At 45.0% G+C, this 26,335-nt stretch overlaps 1 protein-coding gene across 1 annotated transcript in view; it reads left to right on the top strand.

Moving 5' to 3' along the window:
- LOC311123360 (voltage-gated delayed rectifier potassium channel KCNH8-like) overlaps nt 1-25,959 on the top strand; it is a gene marked incomplete at both ends in the record, with an annotated part of 27,445 nt that extends 1,486 nt beyond the window's left edge. Inside the window, 4 exons of the mRNA XM_084197629.1 lie at nt 14,926-15,138; nt 17,479-17,678; nt 18,703-18,952; nt 25,745-25,959. Coding sequence (XP_084053755.1) covers nt 14,926-15,138; nt 17,479-17,678; nt 18,703-18,952; nt 25,745-25,959 — 878 coding nt within the window. The remainder of the gene's footprint in view (nt 1-14,925; nt 15,139-17,478; nt 17,679-18,702; nt 18,953-25,744) is intronic.
- Nucleotides 25,960-26,335: the final 376 nt, after the last annotated feature.

The following is a 26,335-nucleotide window of genomic DNA, read 5'->3' as shown; positions in this document are numbered from 1 at the left end:
GCTGCTTACCTATTGCAGATTCAGTCTTCCCAGCCTGGTGCAGGTTGTTTCTGGTGTCCTTTGACAGCTCTTTGGTCTTGGCCATAGTGGAGTTTGGAGTGTGACTGTTTGAGGTTGTGGACAGGTGTCTTTTATACTGATAACAAGTTCAAACAGGTGCCATTAATACAGGTAATGAGTGGAGGACAGAGGAGCCTCTTAAAGAAGAAGTTACAGGTCTGTGAGAGCCAGAAATCTTGCTTGTTTGTAGGTGACCAAATACTTATTTTCCACCATCATTTGCAAATCAATTCATTAAAAATCCTACAATGTGATTTTCTGGAGAGAAAAAAATCTCAATTTGTCTGTCATAGTTGACGTGTACCTATGATGAAAATTACAGGCCTCTCTCATCTTTTTAAGTGGGAGAACATGCACAATTGGTGGCTGACTAAATACTTTTTTCCCCCACTGTATGTGTGGTTGTTTTTGGCTAGTATCTATTAGCTTCCCAGCCAGCATCTCGCTATGCAGTTTTAATGGCTGTGTTGATTATTTTATTGATTCAAGTGATTTCTAATGAGACACTCATTACACTATAAAATATTCATGCACGTGGAAGGAATTTAATGTGACTGGGGAAAAACGTGTCCTGTTTTTATTTGTTTCTGGGGTTTCGATTGACAGAGTAGCGTAGTCCCCCACAGTAATAACTAGTCGCTGGCCCCAGGCTTCCCCTGAACACATAATGTCCAACAGATAATGAGGCCTCTAGGGCTGATCCCCAGTCGGTATCGATGAGTCAGGCTCTATTCTCAATTACCTCTCCCTGACATCTCCAAACTGATTCTGGGTCAGTATTGATGGGGCCATGAGAAGTTGATGCTGTTTTTCCAATTAACTGAGCCTCAGTGTCATGCAGGATTAATGCGCTGTATCCCAATTATGGAATGCTAACGCTGATCCCACGTCAGTGTCATGAGCTCGGTGAGAGAGGTATATCCAATTACCATTCTTCAGTGTCTGGTGGAGGTCTCAGGGACCTGCTGACTGTTTCAACACTCACGTTACAGATAGGAGCTGACCTAGGATCAGTTTTGGTTCTCAGGTACCTGGTATCAGGGATGGATTGCGACCAGAAATCGTCCCGGCCGTTTCTAACACACAGGCCCATTACTTTAGCCTCCTCTGACCACCCTGCAGTGATAAGGATGGTGGATTAGGCTACCATTATTTCAAATAAGGATAATTCAGCGCAAAACCCCAATTTAGACCGACCCACTGGGCTTCAGATGGACCAGCACATCTGGCATTTGTCCAAGCTGCCCTATGGCCAGTCCGTTTGTATTTGCTATTATTCCAGTTTGTATGTTAGGCATCCACGGTTCTGGATACAGAAACTATATTGTTGACTCCAGTTATGGGCTCCAATTATGCTATATACACTGAGTGTACAAAACATTAAGAACCTGACATTGACTGACCAGGTGAATCCAGGTGAAAGCTATGATCCCTTATCACTTGTTAAATCCACTTCAATCAGTGTAGATGAAGGGGAGGAGACTGGTTAAAGAAGGATTTTTAAGCCTTGAGACAATTGAGACATGGATTGTTATGTGTGCCATTCAGAGGGTGAATGGGCAAGACAAAATATTTAAGTGCCTTTGAATGGGGTATGGTAGTTTTTTTATTTGTATTTATTATGGATCCCCATAAACTGCTGCCAAGGCAGTAGCTACTCTTCCTGGGGTGCAGAAAACTGTAGGCAGTAAAACAATTTTTAAAACATTACAATACATTTCACAACAGATTTCACAACACATTAAGTGTGTTCCCTCAGGCCACTACTCTACTACCACATATCTACAACACAAAATCCATATGTACGTGTGTGTAGTGCGTATGTTATCGTGTGTGTATGCGTGTGTCTGTGGCTGTGTGTGTGTCTCGTCACAGTCCACACTGTTCAATAAGGAGTATTTTTATCTTTTTTTTTCAATCTGATTGTACTGCTTGCATGAGTTACTTTTTTGATGTGGAATAGAGTTCCATGTAGTCATGGCTCTATGTAGTACTGTGCGCCTACAATAGTCTGTTCTGGACTGTGAAGAGACCTCTGGTGGCTTGTCTTGTGGGGTATGCATGGATGTCTGAGCTTTGTGCTAATAGTTTAAAAAGACAGCTCGGTGCTTTCAACATGTCAATACTTCTCACAAATTCAATCAGTGATGAAGTCAATATCTCCTCTACTTTGAGCCAGGAGAGATTGACATACATATTATTAATGTTAGCTCTCCATGTACATTTAAGGGACAGCCGTGCTGCCCTGTTCTGGGCCAATTGTAATTTTCCTAAGTCCCTCTTTGTGACACCTGACCACAAGACTGGACAGTAGTCCAGGTGTGATAAAACTAGGGCCTGTAGGACCTGCTTTGTTGATGGAGTTGTTAAGAAGGCAGAGCAGCGCTTTATTACGGACAGACTTCTCCTCATCTTAGCTTCAGTTGCATCAATATGTTTTGACCATGACAGTTTACAATCCAGGGTTACTCCAAGCATTTTAGTCTCCTCAACTTGCTAAATTTCCACATTTAGTTGAGGTTTAGGGTTTAGTGAATTATTTGTCCCAAATACAATGCTTTTAGTTTTTGAAATATTAGGACTAATGTATTTATTGCCACCCATTCTGAAACTGACTGCAGCTCTTTGATAAGTGTTGCAGTGATTTCACTTGCTGTGGTAGCAGCATACATAGACACACAGGCTTTACTCAGAGCCAGTGGCAGGTCATTAGTAAAAATTGAACAAAGTAAGGGGCCTAGACAGCTGCCTTGGGGAATGCCTGACTATACCTGGATTATGTTGGAGAGGCTCCCATTAAAGAACACCCTCTGTATTCTGTTAGACAGGTAACTCTCAATCCACATTATAGCAGGTGATATAAAGCCATAACACATACGTTTTTGCAGCAGCAGATTATGATCGATAATGTCAAAAGCTGCACTGGCATCTAACAAAACAGCTCCCACAATCTTTTTATTATCAATTTCTCTCAGCCAATCATCAGTCATTTGTTGAATGCCTTTCCCTATAAGCGTGCTGAAAATCTGTTAATTTTTTTACTGTGAAATAGCATTGTATCTGGTCAAACAACACTTTTTCCAAACGTTTACTAAGGGTTGGTAACAGGTTGATTGGTCAGCTGTTTGAGCCAGTAAAGGGTACTTTGTTATTCTTGGGTAGCATAATAACTTTTGCTTCCTTCCAGGCCTGAGGGCACACACTTTCCTGTAGGCTTAGATTGAAGAGATGGAAAATAGGATTGACAATATCGTCCGCTATCATCCTCAGTAATTTTCCATCCAAGTTGTCAGACCCAGGTGGCTTGTAAAATTGTATGTAACGTACTGTAAATTGAGAAATCATGTGACGAAACTGAACAAAAAGATGAAAAAACTGTACTGTACTATGAAACAAAGATACATTATATAATGAATTATAGTAAAAAGCTTTGGAGCATCTTAAATTACATTTTGGGATAGACAACAATAATGTTTTCACCTCTTCCACACTCACTTTATGGAAATCAAAATTACAATGCTTGTCTTTCATAATTTGGTCAGTTATGCATGGATGTGTAGGTTCAGAATTTATTGTTTTCATGCCTAAGTTTGCTATTCTTGCCAATGAAAAAATCATTAAAGTCGTTGGCAATATCAGTGAGCCATCTGATTCAATGAATGATGGAGCCGAGTTTGCCTTTTTCCCCAAAATGTCATTTAAGATGCTCCAAAGCTTTTTACTATAATTCTTTATATAATTTATCTTTGTTTCATAGAACAGTTTCTTCTTCTTTTTGTTCAGTTTAGTCACATGATTACTCAATTTACAGTACGTTTGCCAATTGGCTGTGCAGCCAGACTTATGTGCCATTCCTTTTGCCTCATCCCTCTCAACCATACCATTTTTCTATTTCTCATCAATTCACGGGGATTTAACAGTTTTTACAGTAATTTTCTTAATGGGTGCATGCTTATTAGTAACTGGAATAAGCAATTTCATAAATGTGTCAAGTGCAGCGTCTGGTTGCTCCTCACTACACACCACAGACCAGCACATATTCTTTACATCTTCAACATAGGAATCACTACAAAACATATTGTATGACCTCTTATACACTATATTAGGCCCAGTCTTTGGAACTTTGGTTTTCCTAGATATGGCTACTATATTATGATCACTATATCTGATGGATTTGGATACTGCTTTAGAGCAGAGTTTTGCAGCATTAGTAAAGTTGTGATCAATACACGTGGATGATTTCATTCCTGTGCTGTTTGTAAATACCCTGGTAGGTTGACTGATAACCTGAACCAGGTTGCAGGCACTGGTTACAGTTTGAAGCTTTTTCTTAAATGGGCAGCTTGATGAAAGCCAGTCAAATGAAAATCAAATCAAATTGTATTTGTCACATGCGCCGAATAAAACAGGTGTAGACCTTACAGTGAAATGCTTACTTTCAAGCCCTTAACCAACAATGCAGTGGAGTCTTATGGCTTGGGGGTAGAAGCTGTTAAGGAGCCTTTTGGACCTAGACTTGGTGCTCCCGTACCGCTTGCCGTGCGGTAGCAGAGAGAACAGTCTATGACTAGGGTGGCTGGAGTCTTTGGCAATTTTTAGGGCCATCCTCTGACATCGCCTGGTATAGATGTCCTGGATGGCAGGAATCTTGGCCCCAGTGATGTACTGGGCTGTACGCACTACCGTCTGTAGTGCCTTGCGGTCGGAGGCCGAGCAGTTGCCATACCAAGCGGTGATGCAACCAGTCAGGATGCTCTAGATGGTGCAGCTGTATAACATTTTGAGGATCTGAGGACCCATGCCAAATCTTTTCAGTCTCCTGAGGGGGAATAGGCTTTGTCGTGCCCTCTTCACGACTGTCTTATTGTGTTTGGACCATGATAGTTTGTTGGTGATGTGGACACCAACAAATAGTCCGGGTAGCCATGATTAGCTGTTCAGGAGTCTTATGGCTTGGGGGTAGAAGCTGTTGAGAAGTCTTTTGGACCTAGACTTGGCACTCCGGTACCGTTTGCCATGCGGTAGCAGAGAGAACAGTCTATGACTAGGGTGGCTGGAGTCTTTGACAATTTTGAGGGCCTTCCTCTGACACAGCCTGGTATAGAGGTCCTGGATGGCAGGAAGCTTGTCCCCAGTGATGTACTTGGCCGTACGCACTACCCTCTGTAACTGCCTTGCAGTTGCCATACCAGGCGGTGATGCAACCAGTCAGGATGCTCTCGATGGTGCAGCTGTATAATTTTTTGAGGATCTGAGGACCCATGCCAAATATTTTCAGTCTCCTGAGGGGGAATAGGCTTTGTCGTGCCCTCTTCACGACTGTCTTGGTGTGTTTGGACCATGATAGTTCGTTGGTGATGTGGACACCAAGGAACTTGAAGCTCTCAACCTGTTCCACTACAGCCCCGTCGATGAGAATGGGGGCGTGCTCAGTCCTCTTTTTTTTCCTGTAGTCCACAATCATCTCCTTTGTCTTGGTCATGTTGAGGGAGAGGTTGTTATCCTGGCACCACACGGCCAGGTCTCTGACCTCCTCCCTATAGGCTGTCTCATCGTTGTCGGTGATCAGGCCTACCACTGTTGTGTCGTCTGCAAACTTAATGATGGTGTTGGAGTCGTGCCTGGCCATGTAGTCATGGGTGAACAGGGAGTACAGGAGGGGACTGAGCACGCACCGCTGAGGGGCCCCTGTGTTGAGGATCAGTGTGGCAGATGTGTTGTTACCTACCCTTACCACCTGGGGGCGGCCCGTCAGGAAGTCCAGGATCCAGTTGCAGAGGGAGGTGTTTAGTCCCAGGATCCTTAGCTTAGTGATTAGCTTGGAGGGCACTATGGTGTTGAATGCTGAGCTGTAGTCAATGAATAGCATTCTCACGTAGGTGTTCCTCTTGTCCAGGTGGGAAAGGGCAGTGTGGAGTGCAATAGAGATAGCATCATCTGTGGATCTGTTGGGGCGGTATGCAAATTGGAGTGGGTCTAGGGTTTCTGGGATAATGGTGTTTATGTGAGCCATGACCAGCCTTTCAAAGCACTTCATGGCTACAGACGTCAGTGCTACGGGTCGGTAGTCATTTAGGCAGGTTATCTTAGTGTCCTTGGGCACGGGGACTATGGTGGTCTGCTTGAAACATGTTGGTATTACAGACTCAGTCAGGGACATGTTGAAAATGTCAGTGAAGACACTTGCCAGTTGGTCAGCACATGCTCGGAGTACACGTCCTGGTAATCCGTCTGGCCCTGCGGCCTTGTGAATGTTGACCTGCTTAAAAGTCTTACTCACATCGGCTACGGAGAGCGTGATCACATAGTCATCCGGAACAGCTTGATCATGTTGAGGGAGAGGTTGTTATCCTGGCACCACAAAGCCAGGTCTCTGACCTCCTCCCTATAGGCTGTCTCATCGTTATCGGTGATCAGGCCTACCACTGTTGTGTCGTCTGCAAACTTAATGATGGTGTTGGAGTCAGCTTGGCCATGCAGTCATGGGTGAACAGGGAGTACAGGAGGGGACTGAGCACGCTCCCCTGATGGGACCCCGTGTGGAGGATCAGCGTGGCAGATGTATTGTTACCTACCCTTACCACCTGGGGGCGGCCCGTCAGGAAGTCCAGGATCCAGTTGCAGAGGGAGGTGTTTAGTCCCAGGGTCCTTAGCTTAGTGATGAGCTTTGAGGGCACTATGGTGTTGAATATTTAGGTCAACCAGAAAATATACTTCTCTGTTGATATCATATTATGCAGATACTGACTGTTAGCACTTGGTGGTCTATTTAGCTTCCCACAAGAATGAGCTTTAGGTGAGGCAGGTGAACCTGTAGCCATATTACTTCAACAGCATTTGACATGAGATCCTCTCTAAGCTTTACAGGAATATGACTCTAAACATACACGGCAACACCTCCACAATTGACATTCCTGGCTCTTCTGAAGATGTTGAAACCATTTGTAAGTCGCTCTGGATAAGAGCATCTGCTAAATGATTTAAACGTAAATGTAAATGTATTGCATACCGCTGTATCATCAAAGGTATTATCTAAGTGAGTTTCAGAGATAGTCAGTATATGAATGTTATCTGTTACTAGCAAGTTATCGATTTCATGAACCTTGTTTCTTAGGCTATGTATGTTAATGTGGGCAATTTGTAGCACTTTTCTGGGATTCTTGATTTATTTTATTGCTTTATTGGGAGGCTTATCAGAGGTAGACATGACAATGGTATTTATGTTTGAGCTGATAGTGCAGGGTGAGCTGCATACAGTGGATTTCCTACTAGGGCAAACAGCCTCAGTGCTAGCAGTATAACCCAGGTTCATAGGCGCATGATTACTGCATACAATAGCTGTAGGAGTGACAAAAGCGTTCAAAGGAGTTAGAAGGACATAAATTAGATTACTTACATTATGAATGCCAACGCCCCTGGGACAATGTACATTTGCAATAGCACTACGACAACTCAGCGACACAATGGTAGGGATTAATAATTGGCCGCTTTTTGGAATCTTTCAGAGCTAGAATCGGTTCTTTAAAATCCATTTTCAGCAGTTCCGAGCTAGCCCTCCTAATGTAATTTGACCCCACATGGACTACGACAGGCGCATCGGTTTGTGTCAAGAACTGCAACACTTCTGGTTTTTTCACGCTCAACAGTTTCCTGTGGGTATCAAGAATGGTCCACCACCCAAAGGACATCCAACCAAGGTGGTGCAACTCAATACTAGGAAGGTGTTCTTAATGTTGGGTATGCTCAGTGTATACTGTATATACAGTGGGGTCTGAAATGACTGACACCCTTGATAAAGATGAACAAAAATGACTGTATAAAATAAATAATTAAAATACTGAGCTATATTGTATGCAAAAAGCAATTGGGAAATTATATAATTTTTTATAAATGAATGAGTCACTTTTATAATAAATAAGAATACAATATATATTTTTAAACACTTCTACATAATGTGGATGGTACCATGATTACGGATAATCCTGAATGAATTGTGAATATTGATGAGAAAGTTACAGCGTGTCAAAGATCATAACCCTCAGACATGCTAACCTCTCACCATTACCGATAACAGGGGAGGTTAGCATGTTTAAGATATGATCTTTGACCCTCTGTAACTTTCTCACTCATCATTATTCACAATTCATTCAGGTTTATCCGTAATCATACCTTTTTGAGCAAAAAAGTATTACTTTCTGTGAGCAATTGTATTAATATAAAATAATATATTTTCCCAATTCTTTTAGCATATACAATTGAAGTCGGAAGTTTACATACACTCAGGTTGGAGTCATTAAAACTCGTTTTTCAACCACTCCACAAATGGCTTGTTAACAAACTATAGTTTTGGCAAGTCGGTTAGGACATCTACTTTGTGCATGTGGGTCAGAAGTTTACATACACTAAGTTGACTGTGCCTTTAAACAGCTTGGAAAATTCCAGAAAATGATGTCATGGCTTTAGAAGCTTCTGATAGGCTAATTTACATAATTTGAGTCAATTGGAGGTGTACCTTTGGATGTATTTCAAGGCCTACCTTCAAACTCAGTACCTCTTCCCTTGACATCATGGGAAAATCAAAAGAAATCAGCCAAGACCTCAGAAAAAAAATGGTAGACCTCCACAAGTCTGGTTCATCCTTGGGGGCAATTTCCAAACGCCTGAAGGTACCACGTTCATCTGTACAAACAATAGTATGCAAGTATAAACACCATGGGACCACGCAGCCGTCATACCGCTCAGGAAGGAGACGCGTTCTGTCTCCTAGAGATGAACGTACTTTGGTGCGAAAAGTGCAAATCAATCCCAGAACAACAGCACAGGACCTTGTGAAGATGCTGGAGGAAACAGGTACAAAAGTATCTATATCCACAGTAAAACGAGTCCTATATCAGCATAACCTGAAAGGCAGCTCAGCAAGGGAGAAGCCACTGCTCTAAAACCGCCATAAAAAAGCCATACTACGGTTTGCAACTGCACATGGGGACAAAGATCGTACTTTTTGGAGAAATGTCCTCTGGTCTGATGAAACAAAAATAGAACTGTTTGGCCATAATGACTATCGTTATGTTTGGAGGAAAAAGGGGAACGCTTGCAAGCCGAAGAACATCATCCCAACCGTGAAGCACGGGGGTGGCAGCTGTGGGGGTGCTTTGCTGCAGGAGGGACTGGTGCACTTCACAAAATAGATGGTATCATGAGGAAGGAAAATTATGTGGATATATTGAAGCAACATCTCAAGACATCAGTCAGGAAGTTAAAGCTTGGTCGCAAATGGGTCTTCCAAATGGACAATGACCCCAAGCATACTTCCAAAATTGTGGCAAACTGTCTTAAGGACAACAAAGTCAAGGTATTGGAGTGGCCATCACAAAGCCCTGACCTCAATCCTATAGAACATTTGTGGGCAGAACTGAAAATGTGTGTGCGAGCAAGGAGGCCTACAAACCTGATTCAGTTACACCAGCTCTGTCAGGAGGAATGGGCCAAAATTCACCCAACTTATTGTGGGAAGCTTGTGGAAGGCTACCCAAAACGTTTGACCCAAGTTAAACAATTTAAAGGCAATGCTACCAAATACTAATTGAGTGTATGTAAGCTTCTGATCCACTGGGAATGTGATGAAAGAAATAAAAGCTGAAATAAATCATTCTCTCTACTATTATTCTGACATTTCACATTCTGAAAATAAAGTGATGATCCTAACTGACCTAAAACAGGGAATTATATGTCAGGAATTGTGAAAAACTGAGTTTAAATGTATTTGGCTAAGGCGTATGTAAACTTCCAACTTCAACTGTAGCTCAGTATTTGAATTCATTATTTTATACAGTCATTATTGCTTATCTTTATCATATCCACATGGTGTGCTGGTTTGCCTCAGTAGCTCAGCCATCTATAGCTCACAGGAGTAGTATTATACAGCTCCAAAGTCAATAAAAACAAATCAATCAGCCTGAGATATGATGACAATACACCATTTAGTTTGTCCGTCTGATTAAATCTCTCTATTATGGGCAAATCTCCTATAGTAAGGGTCTCCAACCTTTTCTAGCATGAGAGCTACTTTTAAATTATGAAATATTTCTCCAGCTACTGATATTTTGTTTTTCTTAGCTTTCAAATAGGCACTGTCTTTGTATTTTCCCGAATTCCGGTTTTCTTGGTTTTCTTGGTTGAATTTGTTCCGTTTTTCTCCCTCAAAATTACAATTATTCATATAGAAACAATGACATTGGATGTTCTGAGTCCATGTCAATTATTAAATAACATCAAAAGACCAAATTTGAGGGCTGGGAAAAAACGAACGAATGTTGATCTTTGAGTGTAATACCCCTTTAAATACCCCTTTTGCGAGAGAGGAATGTGCTGGAATAGCTATGTTTTTGCTGCTGCATATGTCATGACAGAGTTTGCAAAAGAAAAGCCCACCCGATTGATACAAATAATCTTGATATACAGTGCATTCGGAAAGTATTCAGACCCCTTCACTTTTTCCACATTTTGTTACGTTACAGCATTATTCTAAAATTGATTAAATTGCCCCCCCCCCCCCCACACACACAATACCCCATAATTACAAAGCAAAAACTTGTTTTTATAAATTTTTGCAAATGTATAAAATAAATAAACTGAAATATCACATTTATGTAAGTATTCAGACCCTATTTGTTTTGGTTCTGTCCATTTGTAGCTTGTTTTTGGACACAGGTACAGGAATGGCTAAAGGATTGCAATATTTACCTGGAGCTAACCTTGCAGATAGCATTACTGGGTGATCTGAAAAGTCATAGTCAATCGATCAATAATATAGTAATACTTTTAGCAAAAATGTTTATTTTTAATTCACAATCTGTAGAAGCAATGAGAATAGAAAGGTTCAGAACTTTTGTAAAACATCACAGTACGGTTGAAATATACACTGCTCAAAAAAATAAAGGGAACACTTAAACAACACAATGTAACTCCAAGTCAATCACACTTCTGCGAAATCATACTGTCCACTTAGGAAGCAACACTGATTGACAATAAATTTCACATGCTGTTGTGCAAATGGAATAGACAACAGGTGGAAATTATAGGCAATTAGCAAGACACCCCCAATAAAGGACTGGTTTTGCAGGTGGTGACCACAGACCACTTCTCAGTTCCTATGCTTCCTGGCTGATGTTTTGGTCACTTTTGAATGCTGGCGGTGCTTTCACTCTAGTGGTAGCATGAGACGGAGTCTACAACCCACACAAGTGGCTCAGGTAGTGCAGCTCATCCAGGATGGCACATCAATGCGAGCTGTGGCAAGAAGGTTTGCTGTGTCTGTCAGCGCAGTGTCCAGAGCATGGAGGCGCTACCAGGAGACAGGCCAGTACATCAGGAGACGTGGAGGGGCCGTAGGAGGGCAACAACCCAGCAGCAGGACTGCTACCTCCGCCTTTGTGCAAGGAGGAGCAGGAGGAGCACTGCCAGAGCCCTGCAAAATGACCTCCAGCAGGCCACAAATGTGCATGTGTCTGCTCAAACGGTCAGAAACAGACTCCATGAGGGTGGTATGAGGGCCCGACGTCCACAGGTGGGGGTTGTGCTTACAGCCCAACACCGTGCAGGACGTTTGGCATTTGCCAGAGAACACCAAGATTAGCAAATTCCCTGTGCTCTTCACAGATGAAAGCAGGTTCACACTGCGCACGTGACAGACGTGACAGAGTCTGGAGACACCGCGGAGAACGTTCTGCTGCCTGCAACATCCTCCAGCATGACCGGTTTGGCAGTGGGTCAGTCATAGTGTGGGGTGGCATTTCTTTGGGGGGCCGCACAGCCCTCCATGTGCTCGCCTGAAGTAGCCTGACTGCCATTAGGTACCGAGATGAGATCCTCAGACATCTTGTGAGACCATATGCTGGTGCGGTTGGCCCTGGGTTCCTCCTAATGCAAGATAATGCTAGACCTCATGTGGCTGGAGTGTGTCAGCAGTTCCTGCAAGAAGAAGGCATTGATGCTATGGACTGGCCCGCCCGTTGTCCAGACCTGAATCAAATTGAGCACATCTGGGACATCATGTCTCGCTCCATCCACCAACGCCACGTTGCACCACAGACTGTCCAGGAGTTGGCGGATACTTTAGTCCAGGTCTGGGAGGAGATCCCTCAGGAGACCATCCGCCACCTCATCAGGAGCATGCCCAGGTGTTGTAGGGAGGTCATACAGGCACGTGGAGGCCACACACACTACTGAGCCTCATTTTGACTTGTTTTAAGGACATTACATCAAAGTTGGATCAGCCTGTAGTGTGGTTTTGCACTTTAATTTTGAGGGTGACTCCAAATCCAGACCTCCATGGGTTGATAAATTTGATTTCCATTGATAATGTTTGTGTAATTTTGTTGTCAGCACATTCAACTATGTAAAGAAAAAAGTATTTAATAAGATTATTTCATTCATTCAGATCTAGGATGTGTTATTTTAGTGTTCCCTTAATTTTTTTGAGCAGTGTATATGGCAAATAGAAATCCTATATGGATGGTGTTAAGAGATAGATGGGAGGTATTGAATGGAGTTGAAGGATGGGACTAATAACAACTAACAACAAATAATAACAAGATAACTAATAATGTAAGCATACTGTGTCCATAATAAGTATATAGGTTGTATGTTGGGAGCTTTTGGGAAAGAGCACAGTTAGAAAGATATGGCATATAGAAGCAAACCGGATGGACATCATGAAAATGATCGGAGAGGTTGAGAGTAGAAGAAGTTCAGGAGCAAAAACAAAGAAAATATAATTATTGTAAAATTGACTGTGTCCATAAGGTGTAGATAGTAAGTATAGGCTGGAAGTAGAGGCCTGGGCATTGATGTTCACTAATTTACCCCAAGTAGGGAAAGGATGGCGGGGTTAAAAAGTAATAAAGGGGAGTATATATATAAAAAACATGGGGGATTTGAAGTGATGCAGACAATTACGGGGTGGAAGTTACATTGATGGAAGTTACAATCTATCTGCAATATTAAGCTGATCTACCCCCCCCCCCCAAAATAAAATAAAAATAAAAATAAGAAAGAACAAAAATATATATATATATATATATATATATAAAAAAAAAAAAAAAAAAGTATTCAGACCCTTTACTCAGCACTTTGTTGAAGCACCCTTGGCACACCTGTATTTGGGAAGTTTCTCCCATTCTTCTCTGAAGATCCTCTCAAGCTCTGTCAGGTCTGAGGTCCTGAGCGCTCTGGAGCAGGTTTTCATCAAGGATCTCTCTGTACTTTGCTCGGTTCATCTTTCCCTTGATCCTGACTAGTCTTCCAGTCCCTGCCGCTGAAAAACATCCACACAGCATGATGCTGCCACCACCATGCTTCACCGTAGGAATGGTGCCAGGTTTCTTCCAGACGTGACGCTTGGCATTCAGGCCAAAAAGTTCAATCTTGGTTTCATTAGACCAGAGAATCTTGTTTCTCATGGTCTGAGAGTCTTTAGGTGCCTTTTAGCAAACTCCAAGCGGGCTGTCATGTGCCTTTTACTGAGGAGTGGCTTCCGTCTGGCCACTCTACCATAAAGGCCTGATTGGTGGAGTGCTACAGAGACGGTTGTCCTTCTGGAAGGTTCTCCCATCTCCACAGAGGAACTCTGAAGCTCTATCAGAGTGATCATCAGGTTCTTGGTCACCTCCCTGACCAAGGCCCCTTTCCCCTGATTGCTCAATTTGGCCGGGCGGCCAGCTCTAGAAAGAGTCTTGGTGGTTCCAAACGTCTTCCATTTAACAATGATGGAGGCCACTGTGTTCTTGGGGACCTTCAATGCTGTATAAATATTTTGGTACCCTTCCCCAGATCTGTGCCTCGACACAATCCTGTCTCAGAGCTCTACGGACAATTCCTTCGACCTCATGGCTTGGTTTTTGCTCTGACATGCACTGTCAACTGTGGGACCTTATACAGACAGGTGTGTGCCTTTCCAAATCATATCCAATCAATTGAATTTACCATAAGTGGACTCCAATGAAGTTGTAGAAACATCTCAAGGATGATCAATGGAAACAGGATGCACCTGAGCTCAATTTTGAGTGTCATAGCAAAGGGTCTGAATACTTATGTAAATAAGGTATTTCTGTTTTTTATTTTTAATACATTTGCAAAATTTTTGGAAAACCTGTTTTTGCTTTGTCATTATGGGGTATTGTGTGTAGATTTATTTGTTTTTTTATTTCTTTTATCCATTTTAGAATAAGGCTGTAACGTAACAAAATGTGGAAAAGTTATTTTTCACTTTCTGTCCAACCAGAAGACAGTTATCATTAACACTAACTGGCGACACAAAGTGAATAATAGACAAACGCGCGCACCACACAGACATACAGGGGCAATATTGCTGGAAATTAATTGCCAGATATTGTGTTAGTTTTTAAGTCAATTGTGGCTAACCAGGGGCGGGATCAAATACAATGTGGTTTGATTGGATAGTAGCTGGGAGCTTGAGGTGTCTGATACTTGTGATATTTGTTTATGACAGTTTGTGGTGGAACACGTGAAAAATGCATGCAGAATTGTTTGGCGAGTTACTCATAGGTGGGCTGCGAGCTGTTGGTAGCTTACAATCAACCTGTTGGAGACCCCTGCCCTATGTAGTTCAATGCTCTGGTGAAAAGTAGTGCACTATATAGAGCAAATGACGACATTTAGGACAAATCCTATGGCTGCGTTCTGATTCTCTACCTCTCACAATCATGACTGGAGGACGTTTCCACCATATTCATTACACTTCTTCTAAGTCATGAGAGGGAGAGTACGAGTGTACACTTTGAGCGAGAGAAGGCTAGAGAATTGTAACAAAGCCCATGTGTTTCCCTCCCTCCTCTCTGTCTCCAGGCTGGCTCCATGAGTTGGGGAAGCGTCTGGAGTCTCCCTACGACCTCCTGGGGGAGGTGAACGGGACGGGGCTGAGCGGTCCCTCTCTGAGGAGTGTCTACATCGCTTCCCTCTACTTCACCCTGTCCAGTCTGACCAGCGTGGGCTTCGGCAACGTGTCGGCCAACACCGACGCTGAGAAGATCTTCTCCATCTGCACCATGCTCATCGGAGGTAGGGGAGATACACACACACACACACACACGGGCACACACACACACGGGCACACACACACATCGGGCACACACACACATCACAATTAATGCATGTAAAAACTATTCAGAATGAGGTATGTGAGGTAATGTTCATATTTTTAGCTTTGTCTGGTTTTATCTAGTTTTACTGTGATAAGGACTGGTCTTGTGGCTGTTCTGCTGGTTTGGACTGGTTCTGGTTGTTTTTATCTGGTCCAAACCAGAGACGTTTTGGGCTGTGGGTTTGAATGAGGTCACAGTGGCAAGTGTTCTCCCTTTGAATGCTCATGAGCCTAGCTGTGTTAAATGTCCCCGACTGCCTGGGGGCACTCACACACACACACCACACACACACACACACACACACACACACACACACACACACACACACACACACACACACACACACACACACACACACACACACACACACACACACACAGGGAGAATAGAGAAGTAAGGGATGTGTGTGTGTATGTGTGTGTCCCATACGCCCTATCTCCCCTGTCTACCCCCAGTGTGTGTGAGATGGAAACAAACACCTAGCCAGCCTGGATAGTGTGTATAGTGAAGCATAGGTCAGACCGAGTGTGTGTAAAGGGGAAATTGAATTATTAACCTCTAGTAAATCTTTCCCATAATTTTTTTATTTTCTCTCAATCTCATGCCCCACCTAATATCTCATGCCCCACCTCTAAATCTCATGCCCCACCTCTCAATCTCATGCCCCACCTCTCAATGTCATGCCCCTCCTCTAAATCTCATGCCCCACCTCTCAATCTCATACCCCACCTCTCAATCTCATGCCCCACCTCTCAATCTCATGCCCCACCTCTCAATCTCATGCCCCACCTCTAAATCTCATGCCCCACCTCTCAATATCATGCCCCACCTCTCAATCTCATGCCCCACCTCTCAATCTCATGCCCCACCTCTCAATCTCATGCCCCACCTCTAAATATCATGCCCCACCTCTCAATCTCATGCCCACCTCTCAATATCATGCCCCACCTCTCAATCTCATGCCCACCTCTAAATTTCATGCCCCACCTCTCAATCTCATGCCCCATCTCTCAATGTCATGCCCCTCCTCTAAATCTCATGCCCCACCTCTCAATATCATGCCCCACCTCTCAATCTCATGCCCCACCTCTCAATATCATGCCCCACCTCTCAATCTCATGCCCCACCTCTAAATATCATGCCCCACCTCTCAATATCATGCCCCACCTCTCAATCTCATGCCCCACCTCTCAATCTCATGCCCCACCTCTCAATCTCATGCCCCACCTCTAAATCCCATGCCCCACCTCTCAATCTCATGCCCCACCTCTAAATCTCATGCCCCACCTCTCAATATCATGCCCCACCTCTCAATCTCATGCCCCACCTCTCAATCTCATGCCCCACCTCTCAATCTCATGCCCCACCTCTCAATCTCATGCCCCACCTCTAAATCCCATGCCCCACCTCTCAATCTCATGCCCACCTCTAAATTTCATGCCCCACCTCTCAATCTCATGCCCCACCTCTAAATATCATACCCCACCTCTAAATATCTTGCCCATCCAACTCCAAATTTGACCACCCAAACCCAATGTTACTCCCACTCTAACCCCAAACCCACCTCCCAATATCATGCCCCTCTAACTCCTAATTGATCCCCACCAAAACCCTATTTTCCAAACCTCCCTCCTGTCTGTCTGTCCTCGGCCTGCCTGCCTGCCCACCAATCACTCCTCCTGTCTGTCTGTCCTCGGCCTGCCTGCCCACCAATCCCTCCTCCTGTATGTCTGTCCTCGGCCTGCCTGCCCACCAATCACTCCTCCTGTCTGTCTGTCCTCGGCCTGCCTGCCCACCAATCCCTCCTCCTGTCTGTCTGTCCTCGGCCTGCCTGCCCACCAATTCCTCCTCCTGTCTGTCTATCCTTGGCCTGCCTGCCCACCAATCCCTCCTCCTGTCTGTCTGTCCTCGGCCTGCCTGCCTGCCCACCAATCCCTCCTCCTGTCTGTCTGTCCTTGGCCTGCCTGCCCACCAATCCCTCCTCCTGTCTGTCTGTGCTCGGCCTGCCTGCCCACCAATCCCTCCTCCTGTCTGTCTGTCCTTGGCCTGCCTGCCCACCAATCCCTCCTCCTGTCTGTCTGTGCTCGGCCTGCCTGCCCACCAATCCCTCCTCCTGTCTGTCTGTCCTTGGCCTGCCTGCCCACCAATCCCTCCTCCTGTCTGTCTGTGCTCGGCCTGCCTGCCCACCAATCCCTCCTCCTGTCTGTCTGTCCCTCCCTTCCCACCTCCCTCTTTCCCTCCAACCCTCCCCCTCCAGCGTTGATGCACGCCCTGGTGTTTGGTAACGTGACAGCCATTATTCAGAGGATGTACTCTCGCTGGTCCCAGTACCACACCCGCACCAAGGACCTGAAGGACTTCATCCGGGTCCACCACCTGCCCCAGGGCCTCAAACAGCGCATGCTGGAGTACTTCCAGACCACATGGTCCGTCAACAACGGCATCGACTCCAACGAGGTGAGCAATCTGAACACCCTGTGTGGGAGAGTGTTATTACAGGTTTTTGTTCCAGCCCGACACTATCACACCTGATTCAACTATCAAGGGCTTGATGATGAGAGTGTAGACAATGAAGAAGTTTGGCTGAAAATGTATAAAAAAGAGAGAGGGGTGGTGAAAGAGAGAACAAGAGAGAAAGCGCGTGAGAGATGGATAAACTGAGCTACAAAGCAGGACAAAGAGAGAGACAGTGGCCCATCATGCCTCATGAGCTGTTTGCTTTGAGACAGACAGCAGACACATAACAGAGCAGAGCATTCAGATAGGGCAGGGAGATGAATCACAGATGTATGAATTATAGATAGGCCTGTTGATTAAAGTGGGCCTCTGTTGTCATGATGACTCATTGATATGTTCTGTTCAGCACTTTTCTGCTATTTGCTGAAACAGAGACTGACGGATGTTGTGTGTCAGGGATGATTAGATGTTGGAGATGAATGTCACAGTAATGTAGCTGGTGTTTCCTGGTGGGAATAAGTGTGTAGGCAGAGGTCTCAATATAGGGTCAAAGTAGGAGGGCTGATCTAGGATCAGGTTCACCTTGTCCATTCAATATAATATGTAAGGAAAAACTGATCCTAGATGAGTAGATAGTCATACTTTGAGATGCTTTATGAATACAGGTCGCTGGTGTGTGGTGCTGTTGCATCATTATGCCTTCTTTCAATATGGTTTGTTTAAGATACCCCCAGTTGTCCTGGGTCCAAAGTTCAACTCACTCCATGCAGCACAACCTAAAGTCAGCACAACTTATTGCAAACACTTGCAATATTTTCACCAAAGTGCCTTTATTCAAAGTGGCCTTAGACATGCTGATTTGTGGTGACATCATCACTTTTAAAATTGTATTTATTTAGCTGACCGTTTTTAACCTTTTTTAAAAATCAGGAAGTCCCTTGAGATGAATAATCGTGCCATGTCTAACAATCTCTCTGTCTCCATCTCTCTCTCTCCCTCCCCCTTCCACCATCACCCCTCTTAGCTGCTGAAGGACTTCCCAGACGAGCTGCGCTCTGACATCACCATGCACTTGAACAAGGAGATCCTGGAGCTGTCACTGTTTGCCTCGGCCAGCAGAGGGTGCCTGCGCTCCCTGTCCCTGCATATCAAGACCACGTTCTGTGCCCCTGGGGAGTACCTGCTGCGCCAGGGGGACGCCCTGCAGGCCATCTTCTTCGTCTGCTCCGGGTCCATGGAGGTGCTGAAGGATGGCATGGTGCTGGCTATACTGGGTGAGACATGGTGCTGGCTATACTGGGAGAAACATGGAGAAGGGAGGGAGGGGAGAGACGGATAGGAGGGCAGATAGGCCGTGGACAGACAGGCAGGCAGACAGACGGAGTCCATCGTTGGAACACTTTGTGATGCTACTTGGCTGATTCCATCCCAACAGGCCACCTGTGGATCAGAGTCCATTATAGGGCTGAATCTACAGTCCTCTGTCACCTGCCATGCCACTCCCCCTCTCTGTGTGAGTGTGTATGTCTGTGTACAGTATCTGTGACTCTGAGTCTTTGTGTATGTGAGTATTTGTATATATATATATATTTTTTTACTTTTACCCCTTTTTCTCCCCAATTTCGTGATATCAATTGGTAGTTACAGTCTTGTCCCATCGCTGCAACTCCACAACGGACTCGGGAGAGGCGAAGGTCGAGAGCCATGCATCCTCCGAAACACGACCCTGCCAAGCCGCACTGCTTTTTGACACACTACTCGCTTAACCCGGAAGCCAGCCGCACCAATGTCTCAGAGGAAACACCGTCCAGCTGGCGATCCTGGTCAGCTTGCAGGTGCTCGGCCCGCCACAAGGAGTCGCTAGAGCGCGATGGGACAAGGAAATCCCGGCTGGCCAAACTCTCCCCTAACGACGCTGGGCCAATTGTGCGCCGCCTCATGGGTCTCCCGGTCACGGCCGGCTGTGACACAGCCCGGGATCGAACATGGGTCTGTAGTGACGCCTCAAGCAATGCGATGCAGTGCCTTAGACCGCTGTGCCACTCGGGAGGCCCGTATTTGTATTTATTAAGGATCCCCATTAGTTCCTGCCAAGGCAGCAGCTACTCTTCCTGGGATCCAGCAACAATAAGTTATATACAATTTTAAAAAACATTACAATACATTCACAACAGATTTCACAACACATTAAGTGTGTTCCCTCAGGCCACTACTCTACTACCACATACAGTGGGGGAAAAAAGTATTTATTCAGCCACCAATTGTGCAAGTTCTCCCACTTAAAAAGATGAGAGAGGCCTGTAATATTCATCATAGGTACACGTCAACTATGACAGACAAATTGAGAATTTATTTTCCAGAAAATCACATTGTAGGATTTTTTATGAATTTATTTGCAAATTATGGTGGAAAATAAGTATTTGGTCACCTACAAACAAGCAAGATTTCTGGCTCTCACAGACCTGTAACTTCTTCTTTAAGAGGCTCCTCTGTCCTCCACTCGTTACCTGTATTAATGGCACCTGTTTGAACTTGTTATCAGTATAAAAGACACCTGTCCACAACCTCAAACAGTCACACTCCAAACTCCACTATGGCCAAGACCAAAGAGCTGTCAAAGGACACCAGAAACAAAATTGTAGACCTGCACCAGGCTGGGAAGACTGAATCTGCAATAGGTAAGCAGCTTGGTTTGAAGAAATCAACTGTGGGAGCAATTATTAGGAAATGGAAGACATACAAGACCACTGATAATCTCCCTCGATCTGGGGCTCCACGCAAGATCTCACCCCGTGGGGTCAAAATGATCACAAGAACGGTGAGCAAAAATCCCAGAACCACACGGGGGGACCTAGTGAATTACCTGCAGAGAGCTGGGACCAAAGTAACAAAGCCTACCATCAGTAACACACTACGCCGCCAGGGACTCAAATCCTGCAGTGCCAGACGTGTCCCCCTGCTTAAGCCAGTACATGTCCAGGCCCGTCTGAAGTTTGCTAGAGTGCATTTGGATAATCCAGAAGAGGATTGGGAGACCAAAATATAACTATTTGGTAAAAACTCAACTCGTCGTGTTTGGAGGACAAAGAATGCTGAGTTGCATCCAAAGAACACCATACCTACTGTGAAGCATGGGGGTGGAAACATCATGCTTTGGGGCTGTTTTTCTGCAAAGGGACCAGGACGACTGATCCGTGTAAAGGAAAGAATGAATGGGGCCATGTATCGTGAGATTTTTAGTGAAAACCTCCTTCCATCAGCAAGGGCATTGAAGATGAAACGTGGCTGGGTCTTTCAGCATGACAATGATCCCAAACACACCGCCCGGGCAACGAAGGAGTGGCTTCGTAAGAAGCATTTCAAGGTCCTGGAGTGGCCTAGCCAGTCTCCAGATCTCAACCCCATAGAAAATCTTTGGAGGGAGTTGAAAGTCTGTGTTGCCCAGCGACAGCCCCAAAACATCACTGCTCTAGAGGAGATCTGCATGGAGGAATGGGCCAAAATACCAGCAACAGTGTGTGAAAACCTTGTGATGACTTACAGAAAACGTTTGACCTGTGTCATTGCCAACAAAGGGTATATAACAAAGTATTGAGAAACTTTTGTTATTGACCAAATACTTATTTTCCACCATCATTTGCAAATAACTTCATTAAAAATGCTACAATGTGATTTTCTGGATTTTTTTTCCTCATTTTGTCTGTCATAGTTGACGTGTACCTATGATGAAAATTACAGGCCTCTCTCATCTTTTTAAGTGGGAGAACTTGCACAATTGGTGGCTGACTAAATACTTTTTCCCCCCACTGTAGCTACAATACAGAATCTATATGTATGTGTGTATAGTCCATATGTTATCGTGTGTGTGTATGCATGTGTCTGTGTGTGTATGCATGTGTCTGTGTGTGTTTCTCTTCACAGTCCCTGCTGTTCCATAAGGTGTATTCAACATGTCAATACTTCTCACAAATACTAGTAGTGATAAATTCAGTCTCTCCTCTACTTTGAGCCAGGAGAGATTGACATGCATATTATTAATGTTAGCTCTCCGTGTACATTTAAGGGCCAGCCGTGCTGCCCTGTTCTGGGCCAGAGTGGCTGTGTAATGTGTGTATACAGTATTTAACAGGGACAACACTCTCTTTCAGAGCTCTCCTGCTGACTGTGCAGAAGGTCAGGCTGACATTGACTATCTGGGAACAGTGAAAGCTCTCTAAAGCGTTACGCCAACTCCTTACAAACCTTCTCACAGCCAAAACCGCTCAGCCAAGCTCTGAGCAAGTGTGTGTGTCACACAAAAGAAGGGGGGGGGGGGGGGGGGGGTGAGCAGTGAAAGAGGGGAGATAGAGGAGAAGAGGAAAGGAGAAAAACAGAGAAAGGGAGTGAGGGAGGAAGGGGTGAATAGAGTCACGACAGCACTACTTACTATCAGCACCTCCCAGCAACCCCCTAGCACCCAATGCAGATAAGCAGTGTTCACAGTTCAGTTTGACAATGATAAATACTTTAGCACAGCTCAAGGGCTATTCTAGCTTCCTTGTGACATCATGCACACCTAGCCAATACATGGAGCAGACATCCAACACATGAGGGCACGGTAAATAGAAAAACAGAAAGATAGTGTCACTTTATGACATACAATATATTCTATGCTATATTCTAACTATGATCTATGACTGATCAGATTACTATATTAATAATAGTCCATGACACAAAAATACAGCCCTAGAAATGATGTGGCTTTGTCTATTCTAGTAATTCTAATTCTATGTTTCAAATCAAATCAAATCAAATCTTATTTGTCACATACACGTGTTTAGCAGATGTTATTGCGGGTGTAGCGAAATGCTTGTGCTTCTAGCTCCGACAATGCAGTAATATCTAACAAGTAATATCTAACAATTCCACAACATATACCCTATACACACATATCTAGTAAGGAATGGAATTTAAGAATATATACATACTGTATATGGACAAGCAATGACAGAGCGGCATGGACTAAGATACAGTAGAATTTTATAGAATAGAATACAGTATATACATATGAGATGAGAAGTGCAAGATATGTAAACATTATTAAAGTGACTAGTGTTCAATTTCTTAAAGTGGCCAGTGATTTCAATAGGGAGCAGCAGCCTCTAATGTGCTTGTTATGGCTATTTAACAGTCTGATGGCCTTGAGATAGAAGCTGTTTTTAATTCTCTCGGTCCCAGCTTTGATGCACCTGTACTGACCTCGCCTTCTGGATGATAGCGGGGTGAACAGGCAGTGGCTCGGGTGGTTGATGTCCTTGATGATCTTTTTGGCCTTCCTGTGACATCGGGTGCTGTAGGTGTCTTGGAGGGCGGGTAGTTTGCCCCCGGTAATGCGTTCGGCAGACCGCACCACCCTCTGGAGAGCCCTGCGGTTGCGGGCGGTGCAGTTGCCTTACCAGGCGGTGATACAGCCCGACAGGATGCTCTCAATTGTGCATCTGTAAAAGTTTGTGAGGGTTTTAGGTGCCAAGCCAAATTTCTTCAGCCTCCTGAGGTTGAAGAGGGTCTGTTGCGCCTTCTTCACCACACTGTCTGCGTGGGTGGACCATTTCAGTTTGTCAGTGATGTGTATGCCAAGGAACTTGAAGCTTTCCACCTTCTCGACTGCGGTCCCGTCGATGTGGATAGGGGGGTGCACCCTCTGCTGTTTCCTGAAGTCCACGATCATCTCCTTTGTTTTGTTGACGCTGAGTGAGAGGTTATTTTCCTGGCACCACACTCCCAGAGCCCTCACCTCCTCCCTGTAGGCGGTCTCATCATTGTTGGTAATCAAGCCTACTACTGTTGTGTCGTCTGCAAACTTGATGATTGAGTTGGAGGCGTGCTTGGCCACGCAGTCATGGGTGAACAGGGAGTACAGGAGGGGGCTGAGCACGCACCCTTGTGGGGCCCCAGTGTTGAGGATCAGCGAAGTGGAGATGTTGTTTCCTACCTTCACCACCTGGGGGCGGCCCGTCAGGAAGTCCAGGACCCAGTTGCACAGGGCGGGGTTCAGACCCAGGGCCTCAAGCTTAATGATGAGCTTGGAGGGTACTATGGTGTTGAATGCTGAGCTATAGTCAATGAACAGCATTCTGACATAGGTATTCCTCTTGTCCAGATGGGATAGGGCAGTGTGCAGTGTGATGGCAATTGCATCATCTGTGGATCTATTGGGGCGGTAAGCAAATTGAAGTGTGTCTTGGGTGACAGGTAAGGTAGAGGTGATATGATCCTTGACTAGTCTCTCAAAGCACTTCATGATGACAGAGGTGAGTGCTATGGGGCGATAGTCATTTAGTTCAGTTACCTTTGCTTTCTTGGGTACAGGAACAATGGTGGCCATCTTGAAGCATGTGGGGACAGCAGACTGGGAAAGGGAGAGATTGAATATGTCCGTAAACACACCAGCCAGCTGGTCTGCGCATGCTCTGAGGATGCGGCTAGGGATGCCGTCTGGGCCGGCAGCCTTGTGGGGGTTAACATGCTTAAATGTCTTACTCACGTCGGCCACGGAGAAGGAGAGGCCACAGTCCTTGGTAGTGGGCCTTGTCGGTGGCACTGTGTTATCCTCAAAGCGGGCGAAGAAGGTGTTTAGCTTGTTTGGAAGCGAGACGTCGGTGTCGGCGACGTGGCTGGTTTTCCTTTTGTAGTCCGTGATTGTCTGTAGACCCTGCCACATACATCTTGTGTCTGAGCCATTGAATTGCGACTCCACTTTGTCGCTATACTGATGTTTTGCCAGTTTAATTGCCTTGCGGAGTGAGTAGCTACACTGTTTGTATTCTGCCATATTCCCAGTTACCTTACCATGATTAAATGCGGTGGTTCGCGCTTTCAGTTTTGCGCGAATGCTGCCATCTATCCACGGTTTCTGGTTAGGGTAGGTTTTAATAGTCACAGTTGGCACAACATCCCCTATACACTTCCTGATAAACTCAGTCACCGTTTCAGTGTATTCATCTAAATTATTTTCGCAAGCTGCCCGGAACATATCCCAGTCCACGTGATCAAAACAATCTTAAAGTGTGGATTCCGATTGGTCAGACCAGCGTTGAATAGTCCTTAGCATGGGTACTTCCTGTTTGAGTTTCTGCCTATAGGAAGGGAGGAGCAAAATGGAGTTGTGGTCAGATTTGCCGAAAGGAGGGTGGGGGAGGGCCTAATAACCAGTTTGAATAGCAATGGACGAGGATTTTAGCAGCGCGAGTACAACAGTCGATATGTTGATAGAACTTCGGCAGCCTAGTCCTCAAATTTGCTTTGTTAAAATCCCCGGCTACAATAAATGCAGCCTCAGGATATGTGGTTTCCAGTTTGCATAAAGTCCAGTGAAGTTCTTTGAGGGCCGTCATGGTATTGGCTTGAGGGGGGATATACACGGCCGTGACTATAACCTAAGAAAATTATATTGGGAGGTATTTTAGGTCGGGTGAACAGAAGGACTTGAGCTCCTGTATGTTACTATAATAACACCATGAGTCGTTAATCATGAAACACAGCTTCCCGGAGAGATATTTATTCCTGTCTGCGCGATAAACTGAGAACCCATCTGGCTGGACCGATTCCGTGAAACAAAGTATGTTACAGGCCTTGATGTCTCTCTGGAAAGAAATCCTTGCCCGGAGCTCGTCGAGCTTGTTAACCAAAGACTGAACATTAGCGAGTAGTATACTTGGAAGCGGTGGGTGGTATGCGCGCCTCCTAAATCGAACCAGAAGGCCGCTCCGAGTGCCTCTCCTCCGCCGACCAATGTTTTGGGTCAGCCGCTGGAATCAGTTGAATTGCCCTGGGGAGAGCAAACAAAGGTTCTGCTTCGGGAAAGTCGTATTCCTGGTCGTAATGCTGGTGAGTTACTGCCACTCTGATATCCAATAGTTTTTCCCGGCTGTATGTAATGATACAAAACACTTTCTGAGCTAATAATGTAAAAAACAAAATACCTCAAAGTTTCCTAAGAGCTAGTCGCGAGGCCGCCATCCTCGTCGGCGCCAGGTACTATTCCAGCTCTCTGTCTGAAACCTCCATCCCTACCTCTCCCTCCCCAGGTAAAGGTGACCTGATCGGGGCCAACATGTCTATAGATGACCAGGTGATAAAGACCAACGCGGATGTGAAGGCTCTAACCTACTGTGACCTGCAGTGTATCAACCTGAGTGGTCTGTACCAAGTACTGGACCTCTACCCAGAGTACACCAGCCGCTTTGTCCAGGACATCCAGCTGGACCTCACATACAACCTGAGGGAGGGACACGAGTGCCATGTGAGTCACACGCACATACATACACAAGTACGTACACAAGCACGCGCACACACACACACACACACACACACACATACATACATTCACATGCACATGCACACACAATGAATAGAGAGAGAGAGAGAGAGAGAGAGAGAGCGAGAGAGAGAGAGAGAGAGAGAGAGAGAGAGAGAGAGAGAGAGAGAGAGAGAGACCCAGAAAACCTGAGCCTACGCCTACACTGTGGTAAAACACTAAAACAATACAGGAATACACTAAGAAAAACGAAGGCATGTCAGAAACAGCATGTCAGAAATCAGCTCAATGTGATTGAAGAATCCATACAATCTAACCACTTCTGGGTAAATTGGAACACACTAAACCAACAACAACACTA

This window comes from Coregonus lavaretus (assembly GCF_964263955.1).
Source record: "Coregonus lavaretus genome assembly, contig: HAP1_SCAFFOLD_5710, whole genome shotgun sequence".
NCBI lineage: Eukaryota > Metazoa > Chordata > Actinopteri > Salmoniformes > Salmonidae > Coregonus > Coregonus lavaretus.
The sequence above is the reverse complement of the archived record's forward strand: the minus strand, read 5'-3'. Positions and strand labels throughout refer to the sequence as shown.